Consider the following 16,766-nt stretch of genomic DNA (forward strand, 5'->3'; position numbering starts at 1 on the left):
TCTGGGCCTAGAAAGTTTTGTGACTACAAATTCAGGACTCAGGATAATTAAACATGAAATAGTTCTATTTATTCTAGGGATGCACCAAAATGAAAATTCTGGACCAAAACATTCACGGTTCACTTAGCCAAAACCGGAAATGACCCCCCACCTTTAAAAATAATAATAAAAACTCACATTTTTAATAAAAGTAGGTAACACACCACAATTGGACAAAAAAAATTAGCAATATGACTTGGCATGATAGGAGTGTGATTGCTAACAGCAATCACACTCCTATCATACCCAGGCAGCCAGTACATGCTGGTAGAGGGTGGCTGTAAGTGATGTGCAGACCCCATACTGCTGGCAGCATCAATACACAAGGGGGGCAGCTAGCTAGGTTTCAGCATGTACTGGCTGACTTGGCATGATAGAAGTGTGATTGCTAACAGCAATCACAGTCCCATCATGCCTAAGTTCCAGCACTTACACATCCATGCTATCACACACACTCATTCATTCATATACTCATTCATTCACAGATTCATTCCCTCAATCACGCATACTCATTCAAACACCCTCCCCACCCCCTTACCTGCATTGCAGCTCCTCGATGCCGCTCACAGGCTTCAGCAGAGGGCGCGGCCTCCCTCTGCGTTCTCTGGTACTGCACAGAGGAAGCAGGATGTGATGTAATGTCACGTGAACTATGCTGGGTTCCGGTTCCTCTGTGCAGTACAGAAGACCCTCCCACAGGTAAGTAGCAGGGCTCGAGGTGTGGACCGCGTAAGATCGGTTGCCCTGGCTGCCGATCTTACGCGGGCCGCACCTCGAGGTCTCACGAGCCGCATTTGCGGCGTTTCTATTGGGGGGGTTCCTACGGCCCTGGGGGGATTTCTTAATTATCGGTCCCCCCCGCATGAGTTACTGGGGGGGGGGGATCTGTCCCCCCCGGTTCCTACGCCCATGAGCAGAACTTAATTAAGCAAATTGAATGCTTCACAGAAAGGCCAACGGTGAACTCTGGGTCATGTTAGTAAGATATTTTTACCTTAGATGAGATGCCTGTCAGGGTAATGCCCCAGTCTGTATCCCAATCTTGCAGGAAGTTTTCTGAGGTCCTGGCATAGGACTTGAACTTGAGACCTCACAACTACAAGCAAGTTCTCAGTTCTATCTGCCTCTTGTCAATCTGTCCTGATCCTTTTTACGTCATTTACCTGCTTACTCTCCTTTTATTTTCACCTACAGCCACAGATTGCTCATCAGCAGCACATGTTACGTGTTAAACGGTCTCTGGCCTGTATCCCTTGCTCAGTGATATTCTGCCTATTTGAGTGTGAAATGTTTATTTTGGGATTGATTTGTCGCCTGTTTACTCAACAACAGATCTATAGCCACTAAGGTTGGGTTTTGGGTGTGAATTATTTGCAACTAGACTCTATTACTAGACTGTGTCCTTGTGAGGTCTTGACAATCCCATTGAAATATGAGAGCTGCAAAATTTCATTAGATTTTCTGGCAGCAGAGCCTTACATATTGCTGACCAGCCCTGATAAAATGCTGCCCTGCAGTATTGGGCATGTATAACTGACTAATTGGTCCCCATACATCCCACATACTGCAAAGCAACATTTTATCTGGTCTGGTCAGCAATATGTAAAAATTATATATGTTCTGGAAAACGATATGGTGACCCTACAGAAGTTACTTGTAATCTCTGAGCGAGAATAAAAATGTAGAGTGTAGCAATGGCCCACCTTACTCACCAAATGCTCTACTCACAAATACACCGAATAAAATAATAAGTCACATTGTACTACTCTGCATCTCCCTGGGGATTCTCAGGATATGTACCCTGTAATATTAGGGGAGGTACATACACACACACGCAGAACCTGTTACGATTCTAGGGATAATACACAAAACTTACCCAGCCCATATTTAAAGGGACACTCCAGCCACGTTGACATATGATGTGCTGTGTGTACAATTTACATTTCATGGTGTCCATTTTACAGATGGACGAGAGGATTTTGCAGAATTGTGTATTTGTCTTTTCTCCTCTTTCCCTTTGGCCAAACACATCCCTACATATGATGTACTCACCTCTAGTTAGCTTTATGTGCTGGTTCTGTGTTTTCTTTGGGTGGGAGCATTCTTCTTTAGAAAAGTGTCAGGGACTTTATAAAAGGATCAATTGACTTTGATTGCCCAACTTTTATTAGTACTGAAGTCCATGCTTTTATTGTTTGTTGCTATAAACAAGCCTTTTCATTGCTTTGGGATGTTTTATTGATCTGTCGCTCAGCACTAGCTCAACAGTAGGCAGGGTTAGAACCTACCACTATAACGCAAATGTAAAAGCAGGAAATTCTCTGAAGGGGGGTAGTTGTGGGATTTCCATTCTTTTAAGAAAACAAAAGTACCACATCAACCAGTTTTTTGGCTGGAACTTGCATAGGCTTTTAGAGCCAGGTTTGCCCCCTGGAGTAACCTTGATGAAAATCGGTGTTGATGAGCAGAATCCTGTATAACCATGCCTCATACACGGTATTTTGATTTAAGATACAGTATTGAGCCATGGCACTTGGCAGTGTTGTGGCGTATGAACTGCCTCCACAGCTGGCTGGCATTGGACAAAATGTTCAGCTGCTTACACTTGAACCATAAAAATGATTAACAGTTTAACCTCAAAGGATGACAAATTAATTTGAATCTGCAATATATTGTGTACTGTATATTCATTTGGCAATACAGATTGTTCTTTTAGCCAATGTAGTCAACTAAATTCTTTTAATCATAACCTGCTAATGTTTCTGTTTTGTCTTAGGCACTTGGGAATCATGAATTTGACAATGGAGTTCCAGGACTTTTGAATCCACTTCTTAGCCAAGTGCAGTTTCCTGTTCTCAGTGCAAACATCAGAGCAGATAAACAAATCGCTCCCAACATTACTGGATACTTTCTTCCTTATAAAATCTTACAAGTTGGTGGTCAACAAATAGGGATAGTAGGATACACATCAAAGGAAACCCCTGTTTTATCAGACCCAGGTAAATGTTGCATTTTTCCTTTTTACCTCCATATTCATCCAGTTTTTAATATATAGATATTTATGCATATCACATATATTTATGTAATATGTACATACCTTGGAAATCTATCTCAATGGTTAGTATGCTCAAATGCTAGCTCTGGCTTTTTAGAATGGTTACTCTTCATTCATCCTTAAGTACATATTTTATTGTTTGTTAAACATCGAGTGTTATATCCATGTCTAACCTAATTAGCACAAGTTTTTTTTTTATTTGTGTATGTGTGTATTTTGTCCTATCTATCTTGCTGCACCCCAACTTTACAAGCAACATGTGCCACCTCTGCCCTAGAAGCAGCCTGCCTGTGCCACCTCTGTCCCTGAAGCAGGCTGTCTGTCCCATTTCTTCCTCTAAACACTTTATATATCCATTCATTCACCCATTCAATCACCTGCACTCCCTTACCTCACCTGCAGTTTTCACTGGTCAGGGGGCCAGCCGAGTAGCACTGGGGCTGCACTGATGTCTATGCGGCCTGACAGGTGACTAACACGGGCACGTGTGAAGAAAACTCTCTATTTCCCAACCAGATGGAGCAAGAACCTGGGTGGGGGGAAAAAAAAACAGTTTCCTTGCACAGTGTGTGAGCTCCGCAGCGGTAAGCTGTGCGTCTGCATTGGGCCGTTGGGCACGTCCATAATCTCTGGCCCTGTACCTTGCTGGTTGTAAGGTACAGTAATCAAAATGACAGCTCCTTTTGCAGCCATGTGAATTCATATACATAACCTGCCGTATGCATAAAAAATTTTAATTAGTTTTTATATTTAATACCCATCTCATTTGCTTTTAGTATAATCACGTATTCTGAAATCTATATTATGATGGAACCTAGTCAAAATACAAGAATGAAAATGATTTGCATCCCAGAACAGATAGAAATTGGGGCCAGAAACTACACTGGTGAATTAAAGTTGACCTTTTCAATTGACGAAAGCCAATGGATTGTTAATAATTAGTTGCCATGTTTACATAAGAACTTGTATAAATGTAATACCCATTTTCCACAGTAGCATACACCATTAACCTCAATTTCTTCCACTGATGCCCGGTTGAAAAAAAAAAGCAAGATCTTTTTCCTCCCGGATGATCCATCACTTTGTGATCAGGAAGCACAACTCTGCATTCCAGATCAATGTGGTTGGGTTTTGGGCCACAGAGGTCACATTGTCCATTGTTGAATTTGAGGAAAAGAAAAGTTGTGCCCAAAATAAAGGGATGATCTGTTTTTATTCTTCTTGGTATGATAACATCTATTTCAATACAAGCATAAAAAAACAGAATTGGATGTACTGAACAGAAGTTTCTTTACACTTCTCATTACTTAAGATCATTACTATATGAAAGTTTGAAGATCATTGTATTTTCTATACAGAAATTGAAGAAACAAATTTGTATGCCAGAAAAAAAAAAAATCAGGCACTCTAGAAATGTTTATTAGACTTGTGCGTTAGGATTCAAACAAACCTTTATTGTAACAAATGTTGTCTAACTCAAATAAGTCTCTGAAAATTATTTATTGTTTTGTTTTATATAGCACCGTCAAATTGCGTAGCGCTGTGCAATGGGCAGACGGGTTATAACAAGTAGTATGTAACATAACAAATTGACTTACAGAGACAACAGGTGAGGAGGGCCTTGCTCAAACAAGTTTACAATCTAGAGACGGGACCCCCATTTTGTAAACAAATATTTGGAAGTTTCTTTTTTTTTATTTTTTTTTTTTATCTATTATTCCCCTTTAACCCCCCCCCAAAAAAAAAACAACCACTGTGCTAATTATGTGCATTATGCAGTGAAAGGGTTAATGTTTCTTCTGTAATCTTACAGCAGTGAATGGGTTAATATATGTTGCAGGCTGTTTGTCACCAGGCTGCAGTGTATGGATTTGGGGGTTGTGTTGTGCATTGAATGTGCGAATGTGTACCACAGCCTTATTTTTTTTTTTTATTTTTTTTTTTTTTAAGGAAAAATTCTCACTGCTTGTCAAAACCAACATTGTTTTGCCAAGTGAAAGTACGGAGTAAGAGCGTCAATTATTGTATTTAATGAAATGTTATCATAAATCATAATTTATATAAATTAATACATTTATATTTTATGAACATATTTTTACTATCAAAATCAAACCACCAAGTTCTCACTCCTAAAGCTATAATATTACTACAGTATATGTAGCTTTTTCAACTAGTTCTCTTTTAATTGCCAACACATCACATTTAGATATTTTTTTATGGAAATAAAAATAAAAAAATCTGGGCCATGTGTTCACTAAAATTTTTTTATTTTCGTCGAATGTTTCTATTATCTCGGATGAGATAACAATGATGACATCAATACAGTAAAAATAGTAAAACTAATGAAAAGTCTACTTTGTATTTAAATATGTCAGGTTTTAGCAAAAAAGATTGCACCAGACATCCCTTGTTTCCAACATTTGTGCTTGCCTGATTAATGAGACGGATTGTGTCTGTGTATATGCTTCCTACATACTGGCAGGCTATACATGGCACGCTCTTTCTGCAACATGTGGAACTCGCCTGTTCCTGAAAACATGTTCCATACTTGCAACAGTAGGAATTAATAAACAAGTTTAAAGGAATATTTATAGAATTGCAAAATTAAGGCTTAAGTAGCAATAATTAAACTTGGGTATTTTTGTCTTTTAAAATTCTGATATTGTCTGCTTTGGTCTACAAAATATTGTTTGTTTTTCACATCAATAAAATCAATATTATAAAAATATATAAATGCTGGCCTGCTTCTCCTGTGCTTGTGATCTGCTCCTAGGCGCCTCCGGCTCATAGGTGGCTGCTAGGCTGCTCCTATCGACCTACTCTTTGGCAGCCTGCTCCACTGCTGACCTGCTGCTCCTTGCCAGACTTGCCCCCTTCTGACACACTACCCACCCTACTCACCCGCAGCCTCTTGCCACACTGGGCCGCTGCTCGCCTGCAGCCAGCTGCCACCCTTGCCCTCTCTCCCATCACCTGTTGCCACACTTGTATGTGGCTGGGGAAGATCATTTTCTTTACTTATAATAAGACACCTCCCTGGTGGTATATAATATAGTTAACAGATTATATATTTCAGCATTAGTTTAAAATGTTACTAAATTTGTATTTAAATTTGTAAATATATAATAAATTGGTAAAAACATTATTGCTGAGGAAAAAAAAACATTTTAGAGCTAGATTTGTTATCTTCTAAATTCTATCATGGTTTATAGAAACCCATTAAGGAAGATTTCAAAAAGTAAATACAAGACTGTGTTAGGTTTAAACCTACCCTCCTTAGAAGAGAACCCAATTACTGCTATAGTTATGAAAATGGTAAAGGGTGTTTTTTTTTATGTTTCCAAATACAGATGATTTCCTAAACATATTTGGCAAAACATTTGCAGAGGAGGTAAATCCAATATTGGCAAGGCTTTTCAATGAGATAATTGAAAAGGGTTCAATGCCAAAAGAAATGTTTAACATCTGTCAGACTTAAGGGAGGGAAATGACAAGACAAATATGAAAAATCATATCTTTAATAAACATTGATACAAATATTTACTTATCGATACAGGCACGTAGACAAAAAAAATAATCAACTCATCAAGCTCATACATATAGATCAGGCAGGATTTATCCCTTCAAAATCAGCAGCAGGAAACATTTGGAAAATCCTGGGTCTAATGTGTGCTGCCTAGGGAAAAGTAAGCCCAATGCTGACTCTGTCTTTGAACACAGACAAAGCTTTGACAGGATTAGCTGGACATTTATATGGGAAACTTTGCAAATTTGTTGTTCTCTGAATGCCAAATGGGTCCATTTAAAAGTCACCAGAGGGTAGAATTGTGTATTCCGGTATTAGATCTCCATGTTTGACATATCCAATGAGACAAGGCAGAGGTGTCCACTGGCCCCACTCCTATATATGCTGTCGTTGGAACCCCTAGCCCAGACCATCAGATTGCTAAGAAAGATAGAAGGCATGGAAATTGTGTCTGACCAATTTTTAGATTACATTTTTATTGTCCAATGCTGCTTTATCCTTAAAATAAGTTCTGGTAGAAATTGATGAGTACTTAATTAGTGATTGGACCCTGGCATGCAATCACATACCTAAAAAAAAAAACAAAAAAAAAAAACCCACAAAAAAAACAAAACCACTTGGTGTTCTGACTCTACAGATTAGGAGGAGACAGTGAGACTCCATCCAGTCTTCCCTCCTTGTGATCCTAGCGTGATTTAGCATGAGACGTCCTCATGCCTAACGCGCAGTATAGGGGAGGAGTGCAATACAGTTAAGATCGAATAGTAAATGAATGGTGCAGGTCTAGCAAATGACCTGAAACACACACAGTATGAGTCCTAACCAGGGCTAGCTTTAGGTGTTTAGGCCAGGGCTCGACAAATCCCAGGCGCCAGGTCGCCTAGGCGCCTAGGTTTTGTCAGCCTCTTACATCCAGAAAAAATTGTGGATGTAAGAGGCTGAGTCACCACACGGGGGCGCTGCTGTCTGCCCAGGAGTCTGGGCAGACAGCACAGCCACTCAGAGCCCGCCCCCGAGCCTGAGATCCCTCCCACGGAGTGATCCTGTAGGCTGAAAACGCGGTTGCTGCAAAACCAGCAATCGTGTTTTCAGCTGCCACAGGCAGCTTCAGGGAAGGGGGTTGTGTGTTGATTGGGTCCCCACACAAGTGTGGGGACCTGACCCAACACCCCCCTGCTGCCTGATCGCTCCATGAGAGCGACAGTGCAGCGTTAACCCCTTCAATGCCGCGATTGCGGCATTTAGGGGTTAATTCCCATTTTGTAAGGGGCTCTGCTGCTGGTGGTCTGCAAAAGCAAAAACGAGCCCCCCACAAGCTCTTTGATGATTCCTGTAGGCATGGAAGCCTACAGCAGTCATCAGAGAGACACCCCCCCCCTGCAATAGCTGGTCAATAGAACAGTAATTGCGTCCCAGCTGCCACAGGCAGCTTCAGGGACAGGGGAGATGGTTCTTTGGTCTCCACATGAGTGTGGAGAGCAGCCCCAACACCCCCCTGTTGCCTGATCGCTCCATGAGAGCGACAGTGCAGCGTTAACCCCTTCAATGCCACAATTGTGTATGACACATTTGTGGCATTGCAGGGGTTAACATTTGTCCCCACAAGCTTGTGGGGACTAAATATCAGTCAATGCTGTGCTCCAATGGAACATCAGCATCAAAAGAGTTAATAAAAGTTAATTAAAAATTAATTAAAAAAAAAAAAAAAACAGCACTGACCTGAAAGTCCAGGGTGCTTCCAGGTCAAACGCTGTGAGTTTAGTAAGTGGGCTGATGATGATCAGATCACTCCTGACCAACTGTTAGTTTAAAAAAATCCTGGCTCCTAACTTTGTTACCTGGCGCCTAGATTCACAACAAATTTGTCAAGCCCTGGTTTAGGCACCCTGTCGAGGCCACCTCTGTGGTGCCCCTTCCCCCAGATATTACCCTCAGAGTTCCTTTTGTCCCCCTAATTCGCTGTACCACAGCTCTCTTTTCCTCCATTATGTAGTGCAGGTATATATCATTTAAACACATGGAAACACAGCATTGCAGGTATAGATCAACTGAATAATACATATAAACCCTATATTTGTAGGTATTAATACATGAAACATAGCATTGCAGGTACAGAGCAAATACATACACAAACTCTGCCTTGCAGGTAGAGATCAAGTGAAAAACCAAAAGCAAACTCTGCATTGAAACCCTAAATTGCAGATATAGATCACAGATTGCAAATCCCAAAGGGCAGCCCTGATCGCACACATAGGACTTGTCCCAGTACCCAGATTAAATTCAGAGGACCTGCCCAGCACACAGATTGGATGCATAGAACTTGCCATTTTGGCCCCAAACAGCCTCCGTGTGCCGTCTTTGCCCTCCTACACATCCATGCTATCACACACATATTTACTCACTTGTTCGCAGATATTCTCTCACTCGTTTGCAGATATTCACTCATTCATTCACTTAATTGCACGTATCAGTACAAATACTAATTCATTCACTTAATCACACATACACATGCAAACTAACCTCCCCCACCCCTTTACCTGAACTGCAGCTTTGTCTGTGGAGCAGTGCAAGCCATACGCAGGAGGCACATGCGGAAGCAGCTGCCAACCCCCCACCCCCCATGTTAGATGTCACTGCACAGGATGAGTGTTGTGTATGAATTTTAGAATGTCAGTTGAGGAACATTTTTAATCATGAATATTCATATTTAAATAGTATGTTTTATATTTGTTATAACTTATTTTTATGATGAGTAAAGATTTTTTAAAGAAAAAGTCATATACTGCTGTGCAGTGTCTTAAAGCAGAGCAGCACCTTTGGCGGCTGTGCTGAGCCAGCAACCATAAGTATGCCAGCTGAGGAGATCAAAGCATTTAACTGGCACATTCTTTACCGGTGGGAGGCTTGATTGCCCAAGAGGGCGATCTGCCACCCTAGGCCAATATATGTCACTGTTATTATTACTATTCTGTTTTCTTTTAGGTCCATTTTTGGTATTTGAAGATGAAATTGCTGCACTACAGCCTCAAGTGGACAAACTTTTAACCCTTGGTGTAGACAAAATCATAGCACTGGGGCACTCTGGCTTTGAAACAGATAAGCTTATTGCTCAAAAGGTGAAAGGAGTGGATGTTGTTGTGGGAGGTCACTCAAACACATTTCTTTACACGGGTTAGTATTTTCAGTAACATTGCTATAGAAGTCTAATCTAATTTATCATATAACCTAATTCAGATGTCTCCCATTTTGATAAGCAGAAATAAAGTGATGGAAAATATAAATCTGAATAACATAATAAATAATACATGTAGATATGAGGGCATTACAAAGGACAGATTGCCGTATTGGGTGTTTAGATTTCCTGGTGAGCTCAGTGGGTAAGTTGAGATATTTAAACAGATGAGGTCCTTGCCTAATTAGTAGAACCTACATAGTTGTCTTTCCATGACATGCATCTTTCTTAGACTAGAGTGCTGAGATGAACACATGTTCTTGTGCAAATAACATGCAGTAAAGAAGAGTGTATGTTTACTAGGGAACAGCTACGAATACTGCCCTATGTAAGGCCAAGAGCAACAATCCACATAAACGCATTACTCAACACAAGTAATAGACCATTTCCAGTCTATTTCTCACATTACAGCTGAATGTATTTTAGTACGTTGCACATCTTTTGACATAAAAGTCCCATATAGATCTGATTAAGCATGCTACTAATGTTTTGCAGTAACTAATACAAGTTTTTCTGTAGGTTCTCCTCCATCCAATGATGTACCAGCTGGTGTCTATCCTTTTATTGTACGATCAGATGACGGTCGTTCTGTGCCAGTTGTCCAAGCATATGCTTTTGGAAAATACCTTGGTTACTTAAATGTAACATTTGATGAAACAGGAAATGTTTTGCATTCGGCTGGGAATCCTATTTTGTTAAACAGTAGCATTCCAGAAGGTCAGCAGAAGATTTATTTATACATTTACATTACACCAAATAGATATCTTACCTAAGATATTTTTATAAATGTTTGTTTTTTAAGTCCTACTCTGCCAGGCAGACCATATCACTAAAGAAGTTGTGGAAAGCATTTCTTCATCTAAAGCGGAGCTCTCATGCTTTGAAATAAATATGTCTGTTCCCACACGGGACCTTTAAAGGGGAAGTCCGTTAGAAGGAAAATCTCGTTGAGCATTAAATACTGAGCTGTATACAATAAAGTAGGTTAACATTAACAAAAACTTGGATTTTTTGAATTTTATGCCAGTGAACTTCCTTTATCTGCAAACCTGGAGGCTGCCATTGTTGTCAGTTCTTGTTTGAGCATGGTTGTTTAAAGAGGCTCTAGAAATGTATTGAGTGATAAATAATGTAGCTTTTTCTCCCCTGTAGACCCAACACTCCTATTGGAAATTAACAAATGGAAAGAGCAGATAAGTAATTATTCTACTCAAGAGATCGGAAAGACGCTGGTATTTTTGAATGGTTCATCTGTTGAATGTCGTTATCGGGAATGCAATCTGGGAAACTTAATATGTGATGCTATGGTAAATGCCTAGGCAGAGAGTACAGTATAATCACTGCAAATGTAAATTTTTCAACACAAAAGTTTAAATGTATTTTTTATTGTACTGTACCATTTCTTTTCTTCCTTTTTAAAGGATATTTTAATTGCTACTAGTTTTTATTCAAGGAAAATTTCCAATTAGCGTTAGTGACTAACTTTTATATATGGTAAGGTGTTTTTTTTTTTAATGGATATTTTCATTTTGACTTTTACCTGAAAAAAATATAACACAAAAGATCCAGACTCTCCTAAGAACTCTGCAGGTTAACTACATGTACTGCAGTCAACCATGCAGGTCAATGGAGCCCACCTCCCTAATCACTATGTTCCTTTTCCTATATGAAGATGATACCCAAATATATATGTCTTCTCCTGATCTCTCTGTGTCTCTGTCCCGTATTACCAACTGCTTGTCTGCTATTTCTTCATGGGCGTAACAACTCTACCTGAAACGTTATCTTTCTAAAACTGAACTCATCTTCCCACTTTTCATCTCCACCCCGCTACCTGAATACTCTTATCACTTATCACTCTTATCTCTCCTACTAACCAGATCCGATGCCTGGGGTCATCGTTGACTCATTCCTCTCCTTCTTCCATCACATTTCGTCCCTCGCCAGCATTTGAAATACCCTGAGGTTTGATTGGAGGAATTACATTGGCCAGCTTCATAGATGTCTCAAATAGAACATGGGCGCAGGATGACCAGATGTCAAAATTCTAAATTGAAAAACATGCACCTCCAAAATGTGGCCTTTTAGCCCCCAAGCAACCTGATAAACCTATTGGTGGTCTGATAAACTGTGGGTGATATCACTTTACTCAGATACTGCTGAACAGAAATTTGGGCATTGCTGTAAACCCACGCCTAAAGTACAAAGTGTGAACAAAACATAAAAGGAACTTCTACCACAAACTTTGACAAATGCTGATGGTAGAATTAGTGCATGGAAAGAGTTAAGATACAAGCAGCTGTAATACACTGAGGTGTATATGGTTGGAAGGGGTTAAATTGAATTAACCAGCTTTAAAGATGTTCCAAATAGGACATGGGTGCAGTATGACCAGATTTGAAAGTGTCTTGTTTTTTTTTTCTTTAACTTATTTAATTTTTTATATAGTAATTTAGATTATATAATCGAAAAATGGTATCTAAAGCCCAGCTTGGCTTGAAAAAAAATATAATTTGTGTTGGTACAGTAAATGAGAGAGAAAAGTACAGGTAAACACAAACAGTGCAGAAATATCACTGACAAAAAGTTAAATACAGTTGTGTCACAAAGAGGTTAAATGACTTGCTTCCTTTTGTCCTTATACAGATTGATAACAATATTCGGCATCCAGATGAACTGACATGGAATCACGTGTCCCTCTGTCTATTGAATTCAGGTGGAATCAGAGCATCAATTGATGAGAAATCCATGAATGGTATGCAATTGGCTTACGTTTAAATTAGGAATAGAAAATACAACATGCCTTTTGCTTTTATGCTAGTAAAACCATAATGTTCTTATCATTTGAATAAGTAGTAAAATTGCTGCATAAGTTGGTCAACCTCGTCAATGTGGTAAAAAAAAAACCCTAGGATAAACGCTAAAGGCTTGAAGGAATCGTTGGAACTGGTTAACATCTCTGTTCATGAGTCTACCAAATGCAAATCATTGAACAGGCATGGAGTCCATGGCAGGACACCATGGAGGAAGTCACTGCTCTCTAATTTACCATTGCTATTCGCATATTGACACTCCACGATGTTACTGACAAAATGTTTTGTGGACTGATGAAACTAAGGTTGAATTGTTTGGAAAGAATAAGAGGCACTACGTATGGCATAGAAAAGGGCACCACATACCCACATGAAAACATCATTCCAATGGTAAAGTATGATAGAGGGATCATCATGATTTAGAGCTTGCTGCCTCAGGGCCTGGACAGCTTGCCATCATCAAGGGTACAAAAAAATTCCCAAGTTTGTCAAGGTATCATACAGGATAATTCAGGATGGCTGTCCACAAGTTGAAGATGAGTAAAAATGTGTAATGCAGCAGGACAATGACCCTAGATGTCAAAGGAAACCTTGCTTTTGAAGCGGCCCAGTCAGAGCCCAGACCTCAACCCATTAGAGATGCTGTGGAGAGACCTCAAGAGAGCCTTTCACACCAGACATCCTAGAAATATGCCTGTATAAGCTTAAGTAGTTCTGTAAGGAAGAATGGTATAAAATTCCTCCTGAATGTTGTGCATGTCTCATCTGCAGCTACCAGAAACACTTGTTTGAGGTTATTGCTGCAACAGGAGGTTCGACCAGTTATTAAATCAGAGAGTTCACTTACTTTTTTTGACCAGCACTGTGAATGTTAAATGAGCATGTTCAATAAATACACCAAAGATTGTCATAATTCGTGTGGTATTAGCTTAAGCACATGGTATTTGTCTATACTTGTGACTTAAATGTAGATCTGGTCACATTTTTTCTTGCAACTATACCAGGTGCTTTTGAAATTTTAATGTTTTTGTCAAAATGTTTCATTTGTCACAGATGTCTTTACGATGCAGAAAAGCCTACTGTCCACATTCATGTAATACACTTGTATAATTGGATTTACAGGGACCATCACTCTTGAAGATCTCATATCTGTTCTTCCCTTTGGAGGGACATTTGATCTAGTTGAAATAAAAGGATCAACATTAAAAGCTGCATTTGAGCACAGTGTACACAGATATGGCGGAGGGACTGGAGAGTTCCTTCAAGTTGGTGGTAGGTTATTATATGAGGACTTCTTACAACTTATAAAAATCTTCTCTCCTCCTATTCATCTATGGGGAATACAACAATATTTGAATTAAACGGTTATTGAATGCAGACATGCAAGTAGCTAGGCCAAGCATAGCTTGAGTCTGCACTGGCCACTGAAGTCATATGGTAGAGGGAAGAAGCAACCATAGTGTGGCATAGTTTACAGATTTTAACATGTAAGATATAGGTTTTGAAATGCTTAACGCTAATTGAATTGTATAAATCTTCAGATTTGTAGTAACATTTGCAGAAACATAGAAATGTTTCTGTTCATGCAAACAAATGCCTTCTTTACATTTTTTTTCCATTATTATGCAGACCGTAAATGTTACTGACCATTTTATTTATAGTAACACTTAGTATTTTAATGACTAATAACTTATTTTTACCTTGTAGGAATTAAAGTGGTATACAACACACACAAAAAACCATATGAAAGAGTAATTAAACTAGAAGTAATCTGTACAAGATGCCGTGTTCCAAGATATGTTCCCGTGGAAATGGACAACGTGTATAAAGTAGTTCTTCCATCCTACATTGCTGGAGGAGGAGATGGCTTTAATATGTTTAATGAATCCCTGAAACATGATAGTGGTAAGTGTTGGACAGATTTCTGTATAGCTGTATGTAAATTCATTTTAATTTTAATCTTTTGCAAGTGCAGCTGAGTGGCTCAGTTAATAAGACACCTGAAGGCATATTTGTCAGACAACAGACACAATGTGCACTATGCAGCTCTGTCCAAAACACTTTTGCAGAAAGAAAATGCAATGGAAGGACCTGCTCATGATGTTATTTCTGTCATAATCCCTGTGCAAAGCAATACTCCTAAATATTAGAAAAGCTGTCTACTTCCCAATATTTAACAATTGGGATGGGAGGGAGGGGCCAAGTAGGGACCATATGTGTGACCAAATATCACTCCCTCATACTATCAGAATTTTTTTATTTATTTTTTTTTTTTTAAAACGCTGTCTCGGAGCCTCTGAATTAAACCCCTAATGTAGCAGGTATGACCTTTCATATCCTAAAGTCCTTGGCTGTTATCCTGTGAAGATAGTCTTAAATGTCAGAAGTACTGTTAAATAGTTTTTAACCCTGAGAGAATGTAATCAGCTAGAATATTTTTATTTCTCTTGCAGGTGATTTGGATTTGTCTGTCGTTTCCAAATATATTTACAAAATGTTAAGAGTTCACCCTGCTGTTGAAGGTCGGATTGAGTTTACAAATGAACAATCTTCCAATGGAGCATCACGGTTTGCCCAGACATACTATACACATGTTTTATATGTATTTCTAATTGCGTTATTGATAACTATATTACAATATGATTTGTTCTAACAGTAAGCACGATACACTTTTTTTTTCTTGTGTGTTTTTTATAAATATAAAATTTATGTGGAATAAAACACTGAATGAAAATGAGGGCCAGTGCTGTATTTTTTTAATAATGTGAAATCTGTATTTTCTAAACATATTTTTGTGTATACCTATTTTGATCGCTCTATGCGCTTAACTAGGTTCACAGACTACTTATCTGGGAAAAAAGAAAAAAGTTTACTTGCAGCAAAAGCAAAACAACATTATCGTTTAGCTATCACAAAGTGCAATAAAACAATGCTATTAAAGCATTTCAGTATTTATCTGATTTCCAAAATCCAAAGTGTTAATCATCTAACCTGATTACAGAAACTAGTATAAATGTAAAATTTAGGCTAACTATTAAGTATCTTTGGCAACATTTTTTCAGAATTAACACGTGGGAGGGGGGTTTGTTTATCAAACTTAGGCCTCCCTCATTCCATTACCATTGTTTCAGTTAAAAATTGTGTGGTCCAGTTGAAATAAAGGGGCACAGCAGCGTAAAAACTTGGGTCCCAACTGCGACTGACCCTGCCTAGAGGACCTGGGTGACCCCTGTGTCTACCATAAAGAACTGTGTCAGAGCACCAGAGACAAGTGGTAGCAGGTGTCACCCGAGCCCCTTAGAAAAAAAGCTGTGAGATAAAGGGGTGCAGGAGGGAGGTAGTATGTCTGTTAGAATGAGAATGTATGTGTTTGTGTGCAAGCCTGTATGTGTAAGTGTTAATGTGTAATGTGTATGTGTGTGTAAATGTACGTGACCATTAATGTATATATGTAAGCTTTTGTGTGTTAGGATAGATGTGTATATTAACATGAATGTGTATGTCTAAGTGTTTGTGTCTGCTTTAGCATGAGTGTGATAAGGTGGTTGGTGGCAAAGCCACAAGCAAGCTATTTGGGGCACTGACAAGCCATTTCGTGGCAAAGATGGCACAGGCAGCCTCTTTGGGCAAACATGGCACAGGCAGACGGGGAGCAAATATGGCCCAGGCAGGCTGTCTAGGGGCACTGATAAATTATTTGGCAAATAAACCACAGGCCAGATGCTTAGGTGCAAATATGGCCCAGGCAGGCTGTTTTGGGCTAAGATGGCACTGGTAAGCCATTTAGGGGCAAAGGTGGCACTCTAGGACATGGCACTTGGTTACCTTTGGTTTATAGATACACCAATTAACTGGTACACGTTCTCATCATGCACATGGACGATCTAGTTAGATATCCCCTCCCCTCGCAACATATGCTAAGCCAGAACTAAATGTCTTAAAGTTTATCATGTGCCAGGACAGCAAATAGAGAAGGGGAATGCATAGAAGATACATTGTACATTTGCCGTGTGGACACCATGTAAATTTAAAGGGGCCTCTTAGCTATCAAATGTAATAAAGTCCATATGACTGGAGTGTCTCTTTAATAGCCAAAGAACA

At 39.3% G+C, this 16,766-nt stretch overlaps 1 protein-coding gene across 1 annotated transcript in view; it reads left to right on the forward strand.

The window, feature by feature from the left end:
- The window catches only part of LOC149302483 (snake venom 5'-nucleotidase-like), a 49,897-nt gene that overhangs the window by 20,167 nt on the left and 12,964 nt on the right, over nucleotides 1–16,766 (forward strand). Inside the window, exons 2-9 of the mRNA XM_089482563.1 lie at nucleotides 2,816–3,038; nucleotides 9,603–9,791; nucleotides 10,372–10,569; nucleotides 11,005–11,159; nucleotides 12,499–12,607; nucleotides 13,788–13,937; nucleotides 14,373–14,570; nucleotides 15,119–15,233. Coding sequence (XP_089338689.1) covers nucleotides 2,816–3,038; nucleotides 9,603–9,791; nucleotides 10,372–10,569; nucleotides 11,005–11,159; nucleotides 12,499–12,607; nucleotides 13,788–13,937; nucleotides 14,373–14,570; nucleotides 15,119–15,233 — 1,337 coding nt within the window. The remainder of the gene's footprint in view (nucleotides 1–2,815; nucleotides 3,039–9,602; nucleotides 9,792–10,371; nucleotides 10,570–11,004; nucleotides 11,160–12,498; nucleotides 12,608–13,787; nucleotides 13,938–14,372; nucleotides 14,571–15,118; nucleotides 15,234–16,766) is intronic.

This window comes from Sceloporus occidentalis, unplaced genomic scaffold, assembly GCF_023333645.1.
Source record: "Sceloporus occidentalis isolate IW3139 unplaced genomic scaffold, rSceOcc1.0.p SCAF_19, whole genome shotgun sequence".
NCBI classification, from domain to species: domain Eukaryota; kingdom Metazoa; phylum Chordata; class Lepidosauria; order Squamata; family Phrynosomatidae; genus Sceloporus; species Sceloporus occidentalis.